The following is a 20,696-nucleotide window of genomic DNA, read 5'->3' as shown; positions in this document are numbered from 1 at the left end:
CGAGCCGAGAGATATCGGCGGTGCGAGGAGCACTGGGAGCTCGGGGAGCAGGGCTGGGACTCGGGGCGGCTCGGGGAGCGTCCGGCGATGCGGGGCTGGCTCCCGGCGCTCCGTGCTCGCTCCGGCAGCTCCACCTAGCGAGGAGCGCTCGTGGAAACCACAGGAAGGTACAAATCCATTTGTGCAGTCAGGAAGGAGAGGGTGCATGTGCCTGCCCCATGCCAGTGGAGGCTGTTGTGCATAATGGAAGGGGCAAGAGCATCTTCCCGCATGGGTGAGGGTTGGAGCTTCCACTGTTGCTTTTGGTGAGTAGAGAATTCCTGCCTTTGGGACTTCCTGCAGCAGAACAGCCTGGCAGTACACTGAGCAGCAGGAAAGAGTTACTTCCCTCCCTTCCCTCCCTCCCTCCGACTTGCGATGCCATCCAGCCCTGCAAGCTCCAGCTCACTGGCCCCAACAACAGCATGGGGGTTTGTTAAAGGTAATTGTGAGTGCTGTGCCATAGACCGAGGAGATGCGGTGGCTTCTCTCAGGCTCCACCCCATTCTCTGGCAGAGAAGATGAAGTGCTACACACGACAGGGGCAGCAGGCTCACAGCTGGGGAAGATCCTGTGCAGGGAAGCACAGGATGGCTGGACCTGCTCTCCAGAGGTGTGAGGGAGCTGCTGAGGAAGCAGGAAAACCACTGGTCAGATTTTTCTGTAAGAAGCTGAATCCCTGGGGGAACTGTTCAGTGTTTTAGGGTTTTTTCCCCCCCTTACTTTTCCCTCTCTAGTGAAGGATCAGAAATGTAGACCACTAAAAAGCCTGCATCCAGAAAGGGCAATTTCCCACTGTGAGAGTTTGAATCCCAGTTCTTGCCTCAGTTTGCAGTGGTAATGTCAAGAACTCCTGGGATAAAGCATACTGCTGTTTCTTGCCCAACAGAGGAAACTGTCATTTTTCTATGTGTTTCTCAGTCCTCTGTATCAGCTCCTGCTCTGATTACATTCACACTTTCCTTTTCATCTCTCACAACCAGTGATGCCAAGTCATGTTGTGCAGCTTGCACGAACCTCTAGTGGCAATGGGGACAGGACAGCAGGGAATTCTTGTCTGTAATAAGATATCCAGGTAATTTCTTCCAGTACTGTCTTTGGCTAAGTGTCATGAGGGCACAAAGGATGCTGTTCAGAAAGCACTGTGCTGGTACAGCAGCTGGTTAAAACTGAGTCTTCTTGTGCTGGCAAACAGGGAATTTCTTTAGTTTGCAATCACAAGTAAAAAAATTACCTGGATCAAAGAGTGAGTGAGCCTGACTATATGGGCTTCTTTTTCTTGTTTTGGCTTTACACTGCAGGATTTAGGTAAGCAGACATTTGTCTGGCACAACAATAGAAGCAGTAGAAAGCCACTTGCTATTGTTGCTTTCCATTCCCATTTAGGATCCTGCTCGTCTGTCAGTAGCTGACTGAGGACCAGCTAGTTTGGTCACAGCCCCCAAAAGAGCTAAAAATGCTAAAAAGCAGAACTGATTCCTCTTTTGAGCAACTACTACCCATTCCTCCTGGTGTTACAAACCCCTCCTTCATTGTGATCAAGGCAGACAGCCAGACAGACAGGGCTGGGGGACAGACAGCACAGATGGAGCCCAGATACCTTTGCCCATTTAGCACACAGAACAAGTCTCTAGAAGAAGCTTTCCAGGATCAAGTGCTTTCCCAATAAATCTGACATTTTTGGGTAAGGAAAAGAGGAATAAGAGGAACTTCCTGGGAGCTGTTTCTGCATGTGCTGGTGACTTAGGGAGAAGAAAAGTGAGATCAGGAATGGGAGTGCTGTGGCATATATCCGAAAGTAACTGGTCAAGATTTATTGAGAGGCTTTCAACCACAAATCTGGAAACACAGAGAAAAAAAGAGAACAGGCCGTAAGTTTTCTGTCTTCTGAAGCTCACTTTGTCTTGACTCTTCAGCTATGGGGAAGATGCTTCTCTCAACATGTATCCCCCTACTAAAAACCTCAAGATCTCGTGTAACACAGTTCCAGTCCACAGGGTTTGGAGAAAGATGGAAAAGATGTATAACCAGCTGGTAATTTCTAGGGTATTTTTATGGCTATACCACTGGAGGGTAACTTTCAGAGAATGCTCCTAAGTGAGTATGTAGGAACACCTTTGTAAAGTACAAGATGTACTTCAGTCTGAAGACTACCACAGCAAAGTGGCAGCAAACCAAGACTTTACAGGGCAACCTTTGCAGATTGTGACTGTAATACTTGGCTTAATTGCATCCTGTCAGCTGCTCACCACTTATAAAATACACTCTGAGCGGGCCATAATGCTCCTCCTGTCCCTTGAGGTAAGATAGTTAGATGGTATTGCTGGCAAAACAGTGATATTTCATAAACTGCTAAAAATCAATGGTGATATGCCTGATCATACCTTAGATGAACTTTTCTCATGAACTGAAATGTAGTAGAGTGGCTAATACTGGAGCTCAATTAAATGAAATTATATAAAACTTATTGAAAGCAACACAAAGAGGAGGGGAGCAAATCCAGTGACAGAGAGCAGATACAAGTGCAAGCTGTGCTCTGTGCACCACAAATCCAGCAAACAGTAAATACCTCCTGTGGAAGTTACTCTGACCTGAGATTGGGAGATATTGCTGAAACTGTCAAAGAGCTTTTGCCTCAGCCTAAGATGGCAAATTCCCACTGATGGGACCAGGGCTCAGCCTCATATCTGGCCTGTGGGGAAGTGTGTGAGTGTTGCCAGATGATAAAATGGGGATTGCTGGATTGCTCACAGTGTGGTGGGAAAGCCCTTTCCCTGAGCGTCTGTCCATCAGAGAGCATTGTGGTCTGCTCAGTTACATCGGAAGAGCCAGAGCGACCTGGGTTTGAAGAGGGCAGACAAGTTTGGGCACAAACACAGCTGCCTTGACTTCATACAGAAGGGATTATCTCTTGCAGCTGGCTGTAAATTGCAGGCGGTTGTGGTGTTAAAGCTGGTGACAACCATATATGTGTTAACATAAATGGTCTCCACCTCCAGGGAAACCACTGGGAGGTGGCACTGGGCACAATCATTTTGTTTGGCTAAGTTTCTCCTGACAGGGGGGTGTTGCCAGATGGAGTGATGGGAGCTGTGTAGGAAGCAATCACTCTCCTCTTCCATCCTCCTGCCCTTCCTGCTGCAGGCTGTGGATTAGGGCTCCTGACCTTGTCCTGTGAGGGATCAGGTGTCCCAGCACCCTCTAAGTGTCCACCAGGCTGGTACCACTCTGAAGGTGCTGGAGAGCTACTGTGCGTGGGGTCACCTGAAGGAGCTGTTGTGTATCTACTGATGGTTTGCTCTTCAGTCCTGCCCAAATCACGCAGAGGGTGAGCTAGTCTCTCCAAATACTTTAGATTGAATTTGTCTGGGGACAACTGATTCTGCCAGTGTTACATTTTGTGGGACTTGACTAGAATGGAGCCAGCTCCTCTATTTTCTCTGGCAGCCACCTGTGTTTGACAGAGTGGTGCCATTTGTCCCTTCAGACAATCCAGTGGTTACCCCTTTAGCCTTTCCCAGCTGGAATTGTAAACGTATAGTCCTTATCCCTGCCAAGTCTGTTTCCTCATCAGGCTTGTATCCACCTTTTTCCGTGCCCACAGCTCCTTGCAAAAAGAAGAGTTGCAAGTTATGGCATTCCAAAAGGAGGTTTGTATGACAAGAAAGAATCTGCAGGGATAATATAACACATAGTGCACGTGCGATTGCACAAGGAGGGTGTGTTGCAATTTCATGGCATGTTCAGACAGCCTCAACAAGCACAAGAATTAATTTCACATCTAATGGAAAAATAGCAGCAGCTTGCCAAGCACCCACCACAAATGAACCCTGTTTTTGTTTCTTTTTTTTGGTTGTTTTTTTTTTGGGGGGGGGGGGGGGGGGAAGTATGACCATCCCTGGGATTAGGACAGGAATAAAGGAAATAGAATAACTCAGCTGTGCAACACTCAGTCACTTGGACCAAACAGAAGGTGACAGCTGCCTAGGGCAAAGGTTTCTGCTGCCAGAGCTTTCACAGTGGTCACTAGATTATGTTCCTCAGACTTTGGTGCATAACTTGGAAATGATGAGGTCAGTTTGTTTTGTTGCTTTGCTTTTTCTGGCATACAAGTGGCCTATTTTATAAAGTTCAAATGTACAACTAATAAGCAAATAGTCGACCACAAATGCCACAGACTACAAGGTTTTTATGCCAGACTAGCAAATGAAAACAGATTACACGACATATTAACTAAACACAAAAGAACAATTCAGTGCTGTCAGTAGATTTAAATTACTAAAATATAGGTATGTATGCTCTCTTCAGGATGCCTTGGCAAAGTATCCCTGGCTTTTGACCCCTGTTAAGCCAAGTAAGACAGTATTACAACTCATGCTGTATTCATTTAAAGGGGGAAAAAGCAGCTTCTTTATTGACTCATACAAGCCCATATTTCAGTGCAGCTTTCCCTTTTTCTAGCGTCTGAGTCTAGCACCTAGAGCTGGAGGAGGATTCATCCCAGAGTGCACAGGTTGTGTAATAACGAGCTTCTGACCTGGAATTTCAGCTTCAAGCATATCCTGAGCACCTGGGCTCTTATGCACTGTCTCAAGGCAGCACCAGGCAGTGTTTTGCAGCTCTTGGTTTTGTCAGGGGAGCACAGGGTATTAATAGCTAGGCTTGTGCTTTGGAGTGCAATCATACAGCCTGATTATTGCTGTTGTATCGCTGTTTGCTTCTTTCTGACTTGGGGTTATCCTCTTTAAAATGATTTAGGGATGCAAAAAATTATGAATTGATTGAATGCAGCACATTACAATATTGTTCATAATTGATATCATTTAAGAGGATACTGAACTGTTGCTGACAAGGCCTGAAATTGCTATCTGTGCTGACCAGTATGTATCAACATTTTCCAGTTGTCTCAGTTCTGTGCATTAGTAGGAATCCATTAAAAAGAAACCCCAAACCCTGCAAACCACTTCTGTTTCTGAGACTGCTGGCAATAGGGATACTCAGTGTTACAACTGCAGAAGTGCCTTTCTTTCCAACACATGTTTTGAGACAGATACTTTCTGTTCCCCAGGTTCTGAGCAGACAGGGAACCAGTTCCTTCTATTTCCCTCTGCTGCTGCAGCCATGAAGCAGCTCCACTCTACCTCTTCACCATGCAAGGGGCTTACTGCTGCTCAGTGCAGACAGCAGCAGCTCCATGCTGGCTGCCTTTCCAGGAGGCTGGATGCAGCTTGTGTAAGGGCTTATATAACTCTTTTAATGTCAGGGCTCCGTGTTTGTGTCTGCCTGCAGAAAACTCCTCCTTTTGTACGTAGGTCGAGACACAAAGCAGAGGCAGCTCCGGGCTCAGCCAGTAGCAGATGAGGCAGATCTGCTTGCAGTGGATAACTGGAGTGCAGGGCAGAGGGTAGCATAGCCGGGGCAGGTGATGTGTCCTAGCTTGGGGCAGCTGGGAGAAGTGCAGGGATTTGCTTGTTAAAGGCTTCCCTGTGCTGCAGATAATGTTGAGTCAGTAGATGAGGTTTGGGTTGTTTACCGACAGCTTTGAGCCTCTAAATTCATGTGGGAATACAAAGCAACACAGAGCAGCAGAAACCTCAGAGGTTTCACACATCGAGACACTGAAAACCATCCAGGAGAGGTCATAATATTTGAATATCAGGAGAGTTATCAGCTGACAGGCGAATCCCTCTGTCCTGGGAGCACATGGAAGTTTCTGCCACACATTATGAAACCATGCCCAGTCACAACATTTGGAGAAGTGATGCTACATTCCAGCCAGTGTAGTTACTTGCCCCAAAGGAACCTGAGTAACAGGGTGTTGACTTGGAAAATTCCCATCCGACCAGTCCAACCAGGTGATAGGCTCCCATGGCTGCAAGGTGCTGCAGCTGAGAAGCGGGACAACCACACTCCCATGATCTGCTTCATCCATAAGCCCCCTGCCACACAACTCTTCTGGGAGCCCCTTGCTTCTTTCCTCTGAGCTGGAGAGGCTTGAAATGCTTGGCTGTGATACAAGTGTTCTTGCTGTCCCTTCTTGCATTTCTGAGCACTCTGCGGGTGAAAAGGTGCATGACAGGAGCAGGAACAGCCGGCTGGGAGAGAGGAGTGAGGCTAGGGCTGGATTCCTGCCTGATCCCACTGGGGCCTAGTCCTTGTTTTTAATTTTCTCTCTCCCAGTGGCCCTGCCCAGAAGACTGTTTACCCCTCACCCCACTGTCACCAGTTGTTCATTGCTTGGTGTACACTGACTCATCTTGAATTTGCCTTGCTTCTGCTCATTAATATGCATTGAGTACTTCACCTTTTCCTTCTTTGACATTATTGCTACTTTTTTCCAACACACCATTTCCTAAACAAATATTTTTTCCTCAGCTTTTCTAAACAAGTTCTCTTCCCCTTCACTGTTAAGGAGGGAGCACAGATGTAGAAGAAATGGAGGTTCTTACTCTTCTTCTAGATGGGATGTAAAGATCTGCCTAATGATCTTTATGCAAGTATTGAAGCATAGTCTCTGTCTCATCGACCACAGAAAGGTTTTTATCTGTGGCGAAAGAAATCTAGTCATTCTAGACCTATATTTTTCACTCCAGGTTTACCAGGAAGGGTTGTAATGCACAGCTTCCACTTGAAGTAAGGGAAACTGGTTTCTTCTGAGAGCTTTGCTGGAGAAGCACTCACAAGGGAAAACTCAATAGGAGAAACATATTGAAAAAGGAGAGAGTGGAAAGGATGCCTCATTATTCATCGGGGTCCCCTCTGCTCACCCTGTATTTGACCTGATGGGGATCTGTTTCTGACCCTCTCATATTCTGAGCAAGGAGAGCTGAATTTTTCCAACTCAATTTACCCCATAATATTTCACTTATGGGGAAATAGATCAAAATTATACTTAGCAAGAGCAAAGTGTTGGAGAGGCCTGGCCATATGGCCATATCACTGACCTGCAGTGGGTTGCTGCTTTCACCTCTCACATTATGTCACCAAGGGACACAATGCCAGAAACTGTGCTTCTGTGGCCTGTCTAGCCTGGCTTTGGGTCTCTGCTTTGCCTTGTGCTGGACCAGCCCTTCTCTTAGCACATTTTTGCAGTTTTTTGGGGGACGCTGCAGACATACTGCCCCCTGACACTGTCAGCAGTGCACAGGTAAAATCTTTCACATAAATGGCTGTTTTTTTCTGAAATACTGGGGTGTCCCCACTTCCTGGCAAAAAGACTTGAATTGTTTTCCTTATGTCATAATCCATGTCCACCCACAGCATCAGTTCTGAACCATGGTGTTTACATTAAAAACATACCAAGCATACTTTTGGAGGGACATAATAACAATCTTGTTTATGTAATAAAACTTTTAAAAAAATGAAACAAAACCAGTCAAGGTTGGTAAAGCCAGTCACCATATGGATAATGTAAATGACAGCAGGAGTGGCTCAACACCGCCTCACAAGAGGCGCTGGCCCTGTGTTTGTAGGCACAGTAAGCCGGTGCGTGGACATTGAAGTGACATCTAGACTTAATGTCTTTATGGGAATGCTCCCAGACAGCCAGCTGTTGCCATAGCCAGGTTGAGAGTAGCCATACAAAAATGGTGGAGTGGCACAAGCACAGATACAGGGCGCTGCAGGAATTCAGCACCCGTAGCTGGCCTTGCAGAGCGCTTTTCTCGACTGTGAGCTCCTAGGCAGGTGTGTTTCGTTTCCGTGCAGTCTGGTGGCACCACACTCGGCAGGGCACACGGCATGGCGGGGCAGGGACGAGCCGAGCACCGCACCTGCCTACATAAATGGACATAGAGCAGGCGGGCATGAGCATCCCAGAAGGAAACAAAGCACTCTACAGATACCCGCGCGGGCTGCAGCACGGGCGCCCGCAGGCGCTGATACGAAGTTGACACCGGGGCTGCCTGGAGATGCCTGTCCCAGGCTCCCGGGGGATTCCGCCGGCGGGCTGCAGGCACGCAGCGTCCCACGGCCATTCTGGCATCCAGGATACAACAACCTGGAGCTCCACGCCCGGGTTAGGCGCTTTGCGGGTGCCCACCGCCGCAGCCGTCCGGCCTCGGGCAGACGGCGTACATCGAGCCGGGAGCCCCGCGGGCCGGGCCGGTCATTCCCCGCCCCCCGGGGGCGGTGCCGGCGGCGGAGCGCCGGGCGCACCTGAGCGACCCCCGCCCGCCTGCTCCGCCCCAGCCGCGGCCGCGGGGACGCGGGCGCTTCTCCGCTCCCGGGGCGCCGGGTCTGGCCGCGCTCCCGAGCTGCGGCGGCGTCCGCAGCTTGAGCGCCGCCTCCCCGGTGGTGGAGACAGCGCCGGGTTCCGAACGGGAGGAGGAGGAAGAAAAGCCTGCGGGCGGGCTCCGCGGCGCGGCCTCCGCGCCCTCCCCGTCCCGATCGCGGCCCCGCCTGCGCTCGCTCCCCGCCGGGCGGGCGCTGCGCTCCCGCGGCGCGATGTCGGCGCGGCGGCGGCGGAGGGTGGCTACAGAGCAGGAGGAGGAAGAGGAGGAGGAAGAGGCGGCGGAGGCGGGTAGCGACAAGGTGAGGACGCACGGGGGCGGCGGCTGTGGCGGCTTTTGGGGCAGGGGGACAGCGCTGCCTCCCCCCACGGGCCCAGACGGCGCCGCCCGTGGGGCTCCGCGCTGCGCTCCTGGCCCCGGCATCGGGGACCCTCCTGGTCCCTCCCGGGCTGTAACGCGACCGCGCTCTCGGGTGGCGGGAGTAGAGAGAGGGCCAGATGCCAAGTTAGGGGTTGTGTGCCCACGCGTGTTTTACCCCATTGCCATTCCCCCGTGGCGAGACCGAAATGGGAGCGGCCGGGCTGTCTCCGGGCCCGCAGCGAAAGCTCAGCGCCGTAGCTGCGTGTCGTATCTCACCTCTTGACTAGGGAGCTGATGGCGTGGTGGAACCCCAGCAGTTGCTGAGCGCCACCCGGCCGCTCCCTCACAGCCCTCATTCCCCCCTCCCGGTGGGATGGGTTGGAGAGTCAGGAAAAAAGGTAAAACCAGTTGGTCTAGATAAGACCATTTTAATAATTGAAATTAAATAGTAATAATAATGAAAAGAGAGATGACAAAAAGACATATAAAACCCAGGGAAGTGTAAGCGGTGTAGAATACCATTGCTTCACCACCTGCCCAACAACGAGCAGCAATCAGCCTTTCTCAGCCAACACTCCCCAGGAGAGCCTTTCGCCAGGTCAGATCAACTGTTCTGGCCCCTCCTGGCTTCTTATGGGCCTGGCAGAGCACTGGGAACAGAAAAGTCCTTGACTTGGGCTAAGCAGTGCTCACCGAAGCCAACACATCAGTGTGTTATCAACATTATTCTTCTGCTAAATCCAAAACACAGCACTGTAGCAGCTACTAGGAATTAAATTAACTCTATCCCTGATGAAACTAGGACACTGGCCTAGGCAAAGAGCACACTTCAGTGTAGTTGGGCCAGTCCAGTAGCACTGGAACCAACTCAGACCAGTGATCTGCTCCATTTAAAGGCTGTGTCAGCAGTTCCTGAGCAACTCTTCTGCTTTATGGCCTGTTAAGTTATAGGCATTCACCTCTGGCCTGGAAAGGACTTACAATATGACATTTCTGCTAAGGCAAGAGGTTTTTGAAATACTAAGTCTATGCATCAGGTTCATTACAGTGGCAAAACAGCCACAGTGCTATTCTTTTGTTTGCTGTGGAGTTACGGCTTATCTCTACAAAAGCTAAGCACATCACCACATTACAATTGCTAATTGTCTGGATAAAATGAAAGAGAAGGTCTCATTTGGGAAACTGGAATTAAAGTTTAAAAAAAAAAAAGCTTTCTGATGGCTATGTTGAGGTAGCAATACATGTGTTTTTACTTGAATCAGTAACTGCTTAAACTTGCATGGATGTCGATATTGCAGAGTGTGTAGTCTGCCTTAGGCATTGTGGCAAGGAACTGGAAAGTGAAACTCAAGACTTTTTATTCCATGCTTTGGTTGCTTAAATTCAAAGCCAGTGAATTTGCATATTTGTAGTGCTGTGCTGCATTGAGAGCTGTGATCACATAAGGTGGTGTTTAGACTTATAGCTGTGCACATTATTTCTCTGTAGATGAGAATTAACTTTTAAACATAATTTCTCATCACAGTGTGCTCCAAAAGCTGATTTTCTGTGGAGATACTCTGGTTTGCTTTATTTTGCAGAGTAAGTTTATTTCTGAGGTGTGCAATGAGCTGCCTTCAAAGGATTCTTGCCGTTCAAAGCCTCTGCAACACAGACCTCCAAAGGGTGTCTCTAATCTTGGTTTAACTGTGTGATTTTCAGAGAGGAAAATGCTGTTCTTACTTACGGGTCTACTGTGGTTTTACTCCAGCTACTCGACCTCTTAGTGTTTCATCCCATTTTGGATGATGTTGAGTAGACAGGAGGTTGGTGCTGTGTATGCAGCCAGGATGCTTGTTACAGGAGATGGATTTCAACGTGCATACATATGTATGCATACATATCTTGAACTACAGATATGGAAAGCCTTTTCCATTGCACAAGAGACTTTCTCATGGGTTATTTGTGGGATCCTCTGTGTTCCCACTGGAGTTATTTAACCTATCTGCAATGTGCCCAGCACTGGTGACCCTTGTCGTGGCTCACAAGTGACAGTAAGGATTGATTTTACATATTAAGCTGGCTTTAGTGCCGTTGGTTACTGCAAAGATAAACCAGTATTTTGTACTGAGGTTTCAATCAGTGGGTCACAGTTTGGGACTCTGTTTTGAATATGAGCACACACATAATGTCTGCTGCAGGTGATTTGATGAGTAGCATCTGGTCATCAGGATTCACAGGTGTCACATTATACAGCTTCCTAGATGGTTATCACTCTGCTCTATCTCTTGCCTGGACTTTACAGCAAGTGGATACTTTTATAGCGCTCTACCTATTTTGAGATTACCTTTTTGGTGTGGTGATTCTGTATTTGGACTCAAAACTGGTTCTTTGGCTGATAACTACTCAGGATAGCCACAATGCAGTAGGTTTGCACTGCTTTCTAGAATGCAGCTCAGAAACATCACCCTCTTCATCACTTGTAATGAAGGAGAAAACTTGTTTCTTTGGATTGTGTGTGCTTCATTCTGCTTCTGCTCTTGTTGGCCCAAACCAAGCCTTGCATACATATAAAGGCAACATGCACCTTCTTTTGCCCAAGCAGAGAAGCCCTCTGTGTTTATTGAAGAACTCCAGAAACACTAAAAACGTTTGAAGGTTTTTCTCTATTCTATTTTGAGCCCTGTTTTCAGTGGGCTATCTGGTACTTTTCATGTTACACTTACTATGTCCATAGATGCTCATTTCCTACTGATTTTAAGTGAAGCTTTTGGAGATTTTCTTCCTCATTTGCATGCCTTTTTGTCATTAATTTTAAACAACTGGTACCTATTTCTATACTGATGTAATTTCAAAGGAAAGTTAAATTCCTTGGTTTTGTATGGAGGGATATAATATACCCTTTGTGAAAGCTTCTTGAAGTTCCCAAGCTCTGCAAGTCTTACTTGCAGAGCATCTGCATCCTAGTGAGCATCTCCAGTCGCTCACTAGCTTGTTGAGTTGGTGACATTTTGCAAAATTGCTGTGAACATGCCTTTGCGGTGTAGGGCCCTGCAATTTCACAAGTTTGTTGTTTTCTTTATAGTGTCCTGTAGCATACAGGAGTGATTTTTTGGTTATGACTTTCTTACTTCCTGCTCCTTGCCCTGGCTGCTCTTTTCCTAAGAATGTCTGGTCAAAGTGCCTTCATAAATACTCTGTGAGCATTGGGAGAAAGAGGAATGACTTGGCATTCAGATGCTGATCTTCATATGTTCATGAGTCTTCTAAAATTTCAATTGTTTGTTTTCTTTGCTAAAAAGCAAGGGACAGTGCTTTCAAATGCTGAGAAAAAGGATATCCTGGAAGAAATCATGCAGTTATTCTTCTTTGTACTGTACAGAGTTGCCAGAGTAGGACAGGGAGTGGGAATTGTGATCGTATTGCATTGCTGGCTGTTAATCATTTATAACTACAAGAAGCTTGGAATCACTGAATGCTGTTTCTCTTGTGGTATTGAAAAAGCTGTTTCTGTTCCATGGGGCAGCCCTTCCAGGGAATCAATTGCCAGATAAGTTGCTCAGACCCGTGAAGTTCAGTTTGGCACTTGGATCTTTGATGTCCAAAACCTCAGAAACCTGCTGGGAGATAAATGAAATTACTAATTGCAGTATAGCCTATTGTGGATCTGTCTATCTGCCATGGATCACTTAGTTACTTCATTTGGATTACTTCTCTTGGAGTACCCCAAAAATGGATCAGTTTAATTTTCACAGAGAAGTCTAACCTCTCTATGCTTTCTGCTACAAGCATGGTGATAATAATCAGGGCAGACTATTTCCAAGCCTCTGTTTTCTTGGAAATGGTGGTGAATTAGTACTAATGCAGAGACAGAAGGGTCTGTAGTTTCCAGTCATTAATTCAGTGTATGCAGGTCTCTCACCTGTTTTTCTGCATATGTCAGGCTTTAATAGTTTGGAAAAAAAGGTTTAATTATTCAGGACCTTCTGATACTTTGATATCTTGGCTTCAGAGGAAGGTGTCAAGGTACAACTAATTAAATGCTCTACAATGTGTTCTAACTGAACTATTGACTTTACTATGGAACTTGTGAAACTGCAGAAAGATCAAAGATGGACAAGAAAACATGCTTTGAGTAACACTTAGACTTATAAAATGGCAATAACTAAATTATTTTGCTCATTAACTTTTTCACTTTGGACAGTGGCTTCATTTTTTCAGTTGCCCTTCATGAGGATGTTACATTCTCAAAGAACATAATTGCTGTTTACTTAGGAGTTCCTTATGGTGTCCTGGAAAAATGTCATACATGAGGAACATTGCAAGTGCCTTTGTAACCAGAATAAATCTGGTCTGTGGTTTGTTTGGCATGTATTAATTGTAGTGAAGGGCATGTGGTACAAAATAGCAGTTCAGATGTATGGCCTTTTAGATGATGAAGGATGGAGAGGTCCATTTTTCTCTCCATGGCACACAGCTGTATTTCATGAGCTGTTGCAAAATAGTGGGTAAGCAGAAATCCACATGGAAGCCTAATTTATGGCAAGATGTCACATATTCTGAATTCCTGGTGTTGAGGCTCAAGCTCTTGACTGGCTGAGTTTCCCCCTTTGTATGGCCAAGCATTTGTGTTGTTGTAGAGAAGATTTAGCACAAGGATGAAAGTCTTGTCTTTTGAGAATACTAAACTTAAACCATCTACCCCTTACAGACACTTTGTGGGTGAATCAAACAGGCAGGAGTGGCACACTCTCTGTATATAAATAAAGAGTCCCATCACTGGCAGTTTAAAAACTCTAGGTAAAAATCCAAACACCTTGGATAAAACACTTAATTTGGACTGGGGTTGAAAGTTTTCCTAGGCACTTAGGACAATACAACCTGTGCTGGTCTCAATTAACCTTTGTACACTCCTAAATACCTGCTCACAATGTGAAACCCATGGCATTTCCCATGGACCTTCACAGGTCCTTGATGTTACTGTGTACTAAGCTTGGCAACGTCTCAAATCTGAAGAGCAGGAGAAGGAAGGGCTGCTGAGGTTTGTGCTGAACTCCAGAACTGCTTCTACAAGCTCAAGCTGCAGTAGCAAGGTCAAGCAAGTAGCAAGGCTCTTGATTGATTTTTTTTTTTTTTGAGTGCTTTTATAGTGATTAACTTAGTGTTTCCTTCCATAATGACTGTTGTTATTTGTGGCTATAAACTGGAATGTTTGTAATCAATCACATAAAATCATTTAGAAAATTATTAGAAAGAAAGTCTCATCCCCCAGTGATGGGGTTCTACGCACTTAATGAGGCAGAAGACAATTAACTAGCTTTTAGTTAGCTATGTCCTCTTTGGCTCCTGAGTTTACAAATTAAATGCCTCATTCAGGAAATTGTTGTGGCTGTGATAGCAGTTAACTGGAAAATAAAGCATTTATAGTAATTTTTGAGGTATGTTGTGCAGGGAAGTTGAAGATAGTTGAGATGTTGATTCCCCCTGGTTATTTTAGTAATGTACGGCAAAAAAAAAATGCACCAAGTTCTAAGCAACTTGCAGGTTGCACCAGCCAAACTCCCATGATCTGCTGAAAATCACATCAGATAAACACAGACCCCTTCTTCAGGATGGTTAGATACTCTAAGCAAGCTGTGCACTTGTGAATTCAGATGTTAGAAGTAGCAAATTTAAAGTCTTGCTGATAATCAGGTGCATCTAAGTGACAGTTGCGTGTCAGAGATCAGAGCGACAAAACTAAGCATGATTTTTTAAATTGTTTAAACACAATTGTTTTCTACAACACCAAAGTGGAATAAAAAAGTTTGGGGATATTCTTAGTTCTGAGTGCTTAGAAGAGAGAACATCTCTGCCATCTGCAAGCAGGGATTAATATTAAAGACGCTAAGTCATGGTCTTAGGGCCAGGATTACTGCCTGTCATCTGTGCAGTGAGTAGTGTCTTCTAGGACTGTACAGACAGCTTGCTGCACTCCAGAGCAGGTCACGGGAGTTGAAACATGGCTTTTGGAGAGAACTGTGATCCCCTCAATTGCATCTATATTGATTTCCTAGGCTGTGGTACAGCACTGTGAGAAACAAGTCTGAATAGCAGGGTTGTGAATGTGGTAATTTTTTATTTATTTATGTGCTTTTTCAGGTGCTCTACAGACTTTCTGAAGTCTGGACCACAGCTTATTTGCTCTTTTACTTGTATTAATTATAGAAAGAGTCTGCCTAATTATTCAGCTGTGGGGTTTCATGGTCTGGGGAAGCATTGATCACTTTTTTGAAAGAAGTAAGTGGTGTAAAATTAATGATTTCATCTTGGACATGTATGTGGTACATCAAGTGAATGAGAAAAGCCCAGGCCTAACTTAAAAAAAGAGAGGATGTACCTACCCACTTGCCTTGTGCATGTGTGTAGTGCCAGCACACTGTCTCAGGTTCTGAAAGGTTAAAAGCACTTAATGGAAATGATGGTGTTTTTTCTCTGATCAGTGTCCCTGGAGAGCCTGGGGAGGGTGTGAGATTGGAGCCTGCCTGCAGCACCCTGGTCAGCTCCTGACCCCTGGCCCCTCCACAGCCACTTCTGCCCAACCCTGGGGTGTGGGCTGGGCCCTTGCCTTTGGGCGACCAGCTTTGTAAAACTTTATTTTCTGCCTCGTGTTATTTGCAGAGGCCAGGCACTGGGACAGAGATTACACCAAAGTGCAGCTGCAGGGAAATGGCCATGGATTATAAACAGAGTAACCACGCTGGGCTTGGGTGGGACGGCTGGGGGTGTAAACACCTAAATTCTGTGGTGTCTTGTAGTGGGGGAGAAAGAGAGGTTATACCTCTGCTGGCTTAGAAAAAGTGACAAAAATACTCAGAACAAGGGAAGAAAGTAATGTTGTATGGAAGAGTGGGAAAGAAAAGCAGAAGTTTCTTATTCATGGAAATAGAGGAGAATGAAAAAAAGGAGAAAGACCTGAGATGAGGAAGTTGGAAAGAGAGGGAGATGGAGGAATAGCATATAGCAGTGGAGAAGGAGGTTTTAAAGCACAGTTACTTAACAGTCCCCAGAACTCTTAAGAGCTGATGAACTTGAGGCACCAGGGCAGGCTGGAAGCTGTTTGAGATGGTAAGAAGGTGAGGCGAGTCAGGGAGGTCAGGAGGAAGTTCAGGTCTCAAAGGAGCCAGACTCTGAGCTAGAGATTGCTCTCTGCATTACTGCTGTGCCAGGGGCGAGTGCAGATTTCCAGCTCCCTGGAGCTGTGGTGTTTGCAACTTTAGAATGACTGAAGTCAACCTTTGTGTTGGCTTCAACTGAGGGAAAAATAGTCCTGGCATTGTGCTCTGGGAGTTGGTGACAATTTGTACGTTGTCACCAAAAATACGTAGCGTCTGTTTAGAATTTGGGTTAGACACACATTCTGTCAAGATGATGTCTTCTCTAGCAGTCCTCAGTGAACACTGAAGAAAGAATTATAGTGTTGCAGTCATACACAAAATTATTTTGAGTAATAACTTTGTCCATGGGACACTTAGTCACCTCACAGTTTGGTTTTGGATTGTTCTTTTTAAGCCTGAGGTTTCAATCTACCATGTATAAAACTGCCAGCAACCTCTTCTCATTGTGTAAAGGGACTGTTTTTTCATGCATTATGTTTTCTAGTGTTTCTTCTTAATGTGATATTTAACTTTCCCCTTATTCCACAGAAGGGTAGTTTGAAATGTAGATGAGGGAATGTGTTAGAGGCTTGGGGATTTCTGTCTAACTCCAGTATTCTATGTCAGCTGGAGTATTTCTAGAAGCACATATCCATGAAAAAGCAATGCCTTGAATGGGAAGTTTCTTGAGTACAGCAGGTAATGTCACAACATCCAAGTACAGGCCTTCCTATAAACATTTACTGGCATACATTTGTCTCCTACAACATCTACAATTTCACTACTACACTATTGTTGTCATTTAGAACGTAATGCAGATATTATCTAAACTAATGTTTGACTCAGAATACTGTTTTCTGACAAAAGATCTGATAATCTTTCACTTTGTATTGAGTTTTCTGATAGTTTTGTTTTTCTTTTTGTGATAGGAGGTGGATTTGGAAGAAAGACTTCATGAGTTGGACCTTAGAAGTGATTCGGATATTCCTGATGTTCCTCCACCAACAGACAGCACTCCAGAAATCCTCAAGAGGGCTTTGTCAGGCTTATCTGCCAGGTACAGTGAAGGAAAGAGATCTCAAATTTAGCAGCGGGTGGCTGAAAGTCATACAGATTATGTTGCAGTTTTAAGTCTTACAAATTGTACTACAGTTTTAAATTTCATATGGTAGATGTGAAAATTTCAAGGATAAATTGTTTCTGGATATTATTGATTTATTTATGCTTTGATAGTCCCTTCAGTGGAATATTTTTTGCATACACCTGTGTTTACTCACTGCATGCTTTTCTAAGTAAACACAATTTACGTAAATATCTACCGAGTCTAAGCATGGCAATAACATGGCCTAAAGAATTTGAATTACAGAATGATTATTTCTGGAGGTTGTAATAAACTGATATCCTACCTCCAAGACTGAGAGGGGGACTGGTTTATGAATGTAAAGATGTGTAAATTCTCAAGATAAGGTTTGCTAGATTTTTGTGACACTTCCACTTCTAAATAATTTTTCTGTACAGTCAAATACATCATAACTGATATGTCCATACTTTTTAAAGCAATGCTTTTTTTTTTTTTTCTTGCTGCTTCTTTTGAAACTTAATTTCTACCTCTATCTTCCCAGGATCTTGATGGCCAACAAATGTGAGGAGATGTGTATGTGTACAGATAGACAGATAATCGTGTGGACCTGCATATTCATGAAGGCTGTCGGATAAAGCTCCTTGTATAATTTTTTTTTGCAGTTCCCTTACAACACCTGATCAGTCAAACGCTTTTGGGGCAAGCAAGTTGCATTATGGTTTTTTCACTGATGCAACAAAAGAGCATTTACATGATAGATACCAAAAAACTACCTACTAAAATGAATATAGGTGTCATATATATGTTACGCTCAATATAACAAATCAAGCAATATACAGTGTTTATTTTAGAAGCAACTTAGGTCTTGCAAGAGTCAGAAGAAGGATCTCTAATCCAGACTATAATTAAAACCTTCCAAATCCTTGTAAAAAAACTGGTCTCCAGCAGATATCTCCAATAGCACTGTGAAATTAGTTTTTTGCCTTGCTCATTTTCTAATCTGTTGTGCGTTTCTGTTTTGTCCATGAGCTATAAGCAGATGTAATGTTTCAGGTTTTAAAAAGCCTGTTTCTAAACTGCACCAGCTGTGAGCAGGATGTGATACTCTCTATTACCATCACACTGCAAGGAGTGTCTGTTACAGAGTTCTGTCATTGTGTTAAATGTGAAATTTTAGGTCTCCAAATCAGACTTGTTCCAAAGGGCATGGTGATACCTCAAAGCCTGCAACTAAGAGGTGCAGCTGAAACCTTTCCTGTTTCATGGGCTTGAAATTCTTTATTGGAGTGTTTGCACCAAACTGTACAAAGGTTGCTTTGACTGAAAAATTAAATTATTGGTGCTTTATGAATGCTGGAGTAGAAATTACCTGCCAGTTCAGTAGCCAGCAATCCCAGCAGAGTCCTTGTTCATCATGTGCAACATGGGTGGGTGGCACTGTAACTTTCAGAATTATGGATACTCCTTGTTTTGACCTTTGAAAGAAATTTGATCTATAACTTTCTAGCAGAGAGTTGGGATACAATAAACTTGCCAGGTGGCTTCTTAAATTCTGGAGCTTCTTGTCTTACTGAAGTTGTCTTTCCAGTGCTGTGCTTGCCAACACCCCCAAGATAACATGTGGTATTTTAACATTACTCATAAAGGAAGCTGAATTCTTCTGGAGGAGGCTTGCTCGCAATGGATATGCCACCGGGGCCAAGCTGCTACTGTGTATCCCATATCACAGAGCAGCATAAAACATGTTATGATAAAGCCTCTTCTGCCTCTGTTCTGATACATAAGGCAGATCCAATTAGTGGTTGCCATTAACCTGTCAATAAGTCACATTCTAGAAAATCAAATTATTGAAGTTTACATTGGAACTGGGGTCTGATTCGAAACTAACACTGAACCAGGTGTATCTCCTGATGAAGCAGTGAAACACAAGACTGATGCAAAGCAAAACATTTAGAAGAATGTCTTCAGGCTATAGTGAGGGGCTTTGTGTTTAGCAGTAACTTGTGATTAGTTGCTTCAGTGGACTTTTAGAGGAAATGGCCTCAAGTTGTGCCAAAGGACGTTTAGGTTGGATGTTACAAAAATTTAATTTAGGAAAGAGGTTTGGAGTTAAACCTTTGGAGAGGTTTAATTTAGGAAAAAGGTCAAACATTGGAACAAGCTGCCTGGGGAACTGGTGCAATCACCATCCCTGGAGGTATTTAAAAGATGTGTAGATGTGGCAGTCAGGGACATGATTTAGTGGTGGACTTGGCAGTGCTAGGCTAACAGTTGGACTCGACGTTCTTAAATGTTTTTCCGGCTCAAATGATTCTATGACTCTGTAGTAACAGAAATTTTTGTTCTGTTTTCCTTAGGTAGCCACTAGCAGCTGCCAAGATCTACAAGGTCAAAAGAGTACAGCTAGCTTGACCCATCAACCCAAACTGTCACATATTCTCCTGTCCTGATTCCAGTGCTCACAAGAGCATAGGACTGCTTCCAATAGATAAACCTCTACCTGGCAGAAGAGCTACTTTGCTGTAGAAAGGAGGTTTTGTTCAGAGGTTTTGTTGTGTGTCTGTTTCTCCTCAAAGAATCATTTGCTTTTTACCTGGCAGCCTTTCTTTCATATGCCAGCCTTTTCATGGCTGGGCCCCCATCAGTCTTGTAGCTGATGTGATGCTTTTTTGGTCCTGATGTATTTTCACAGCAGCTTCAATATGGGGTTGTACCAATTCATTGCAAAGACATTTGGCAGGGTTGAGGCAGCACACGGGAAGAAGAAAGGTGTCCAACTTAAATTTCTTTTACCGTGCATCCTGTTCAGTAGGATAGTTGCTTGATCCTGTGTTTCTTGCTATGCATTGATTAAACACCAAAACTTCTGCTTTTCCCACTAATACAGTTTAATCTCTAGTTAGCAGAGGAAGTGGAATTCATTTTCATTTGTAACTGCTTGCTGCCTATTTTTTTTTTTTTTAATAGGTGGAAAAATTGGTGGATTCGTGGAATTCTCTCCCTAGCTATGATTTCTGGGTTTTTTCTGATTATATATCTGGGATCATTTATGCTGATGCTTCTGGTAAGTTTATTTAAATGCATTCTTCTGTGCAATAGTTATTTGATCTCTTCATTCATCATGTCTGAGCTGAAAGGAAGCTGCATGGACAATTCAGAGCAATTGTCCTTTATTTCTGTAAATGTAAATACTTCTGAAAAACACTTAAGGGATTCAAAACTGGACCTTACAGATTAAGAACTTCTTACATACTGTAATTTTTTTTAATTTTTTTTTAGGAATTAAAGTAGCTCCAAGAAGTTGAATTACTGTAGCCTTGCTTAACTACTATCATCCATTTCATTGGCTAGTTTGTATCACCTACTGTTGCATGTTGAGATTTGTTTGAAAAAGCAAACTAATAAAAATCAGACCAAAACCAATTCTAGGAAAACTCCAGAACCACTAACAACAGAAAAAATCTAAAACCAAAAAATTAAGAGACAGGTGCAATTTTGAGGCTAAGGGAAGCAGGCAGCCCTGGCCTTCTGTCTGCAACTGGCACTGAAAGGCTTTCCTCAGACATGCTCCTTTAATTCCGTATTTCTCTATGAGGCTTCATTGTGGCCTTGCATTTATCTGTAAGTTGAAGCTAGATCCCTTTCTGAGGTACAGACAAAGTGCATTTTTAGGTCATAAAGTGAAATACTGATGAGGATAACAATAAAAAAAAGTTATAATAATCTTCATACATGCTATATAGCAGGTCAGCCTTTACTGCTTCTTTGCGTCATTTTAATTGCTGGTATTTTGATGTAATGATGGTTTAACTATCTTTCCCAGTCTTAGAAAGGAACAGACAGGAATTTAGCTTTTAATATGCTGAAATT

General features: G+C 44.4%; 1 protein-coding gene across 1 annotated transcript in view; it reads left to right on the top strand.

Annotated features, from left to right (window-relative positions):
• The first annotated feature begins 8,195 nt into the window (after positions 1–8,195).
• Positions 8,196–20,696, top strand: part of CDS1 (CDP-diacylglycerol synthase 1) — a 29,596-nt gene continuing 17,095 nt past the window's right edge. Inside the window, exons 1-3 of the mRNA XM_038136164.1 lie at positions 8,196–8,571; positions 16,675–16,802; positions 19,794–19,890. Coding sequence (XP_037992092.1) covers positions 8,485–8,571; positions 16,675–16,802; positions 19,794–19,890 — 312 coding nt within the window. The 5' untranslated portion in view covers positions 8,196–8,484. The remainder of the gene's footprint in view (positions 8,572–16,674; positions 16,803–19,793; positions 19,891–20,696) is intronic.

The sequence above is a fragment of the Motacilla alba genome, chromosome 4 (genome assembly GCF_015832195.1).
Source record: "Motacilla alba alba isolate MOTALB_02 chromosome 4, Motacilla_alba_V1.0_pri, whole genome shotgun sequence".
Lineage (NCBI taxonomy): Eukaryota > Metazoa > Chordata > Aves > Passeriformes > Motacillidae > Motacilla > Motacilla alba.
This window is presented reverse-complemented; position numbering and strand designations above follow the sequence as displayed.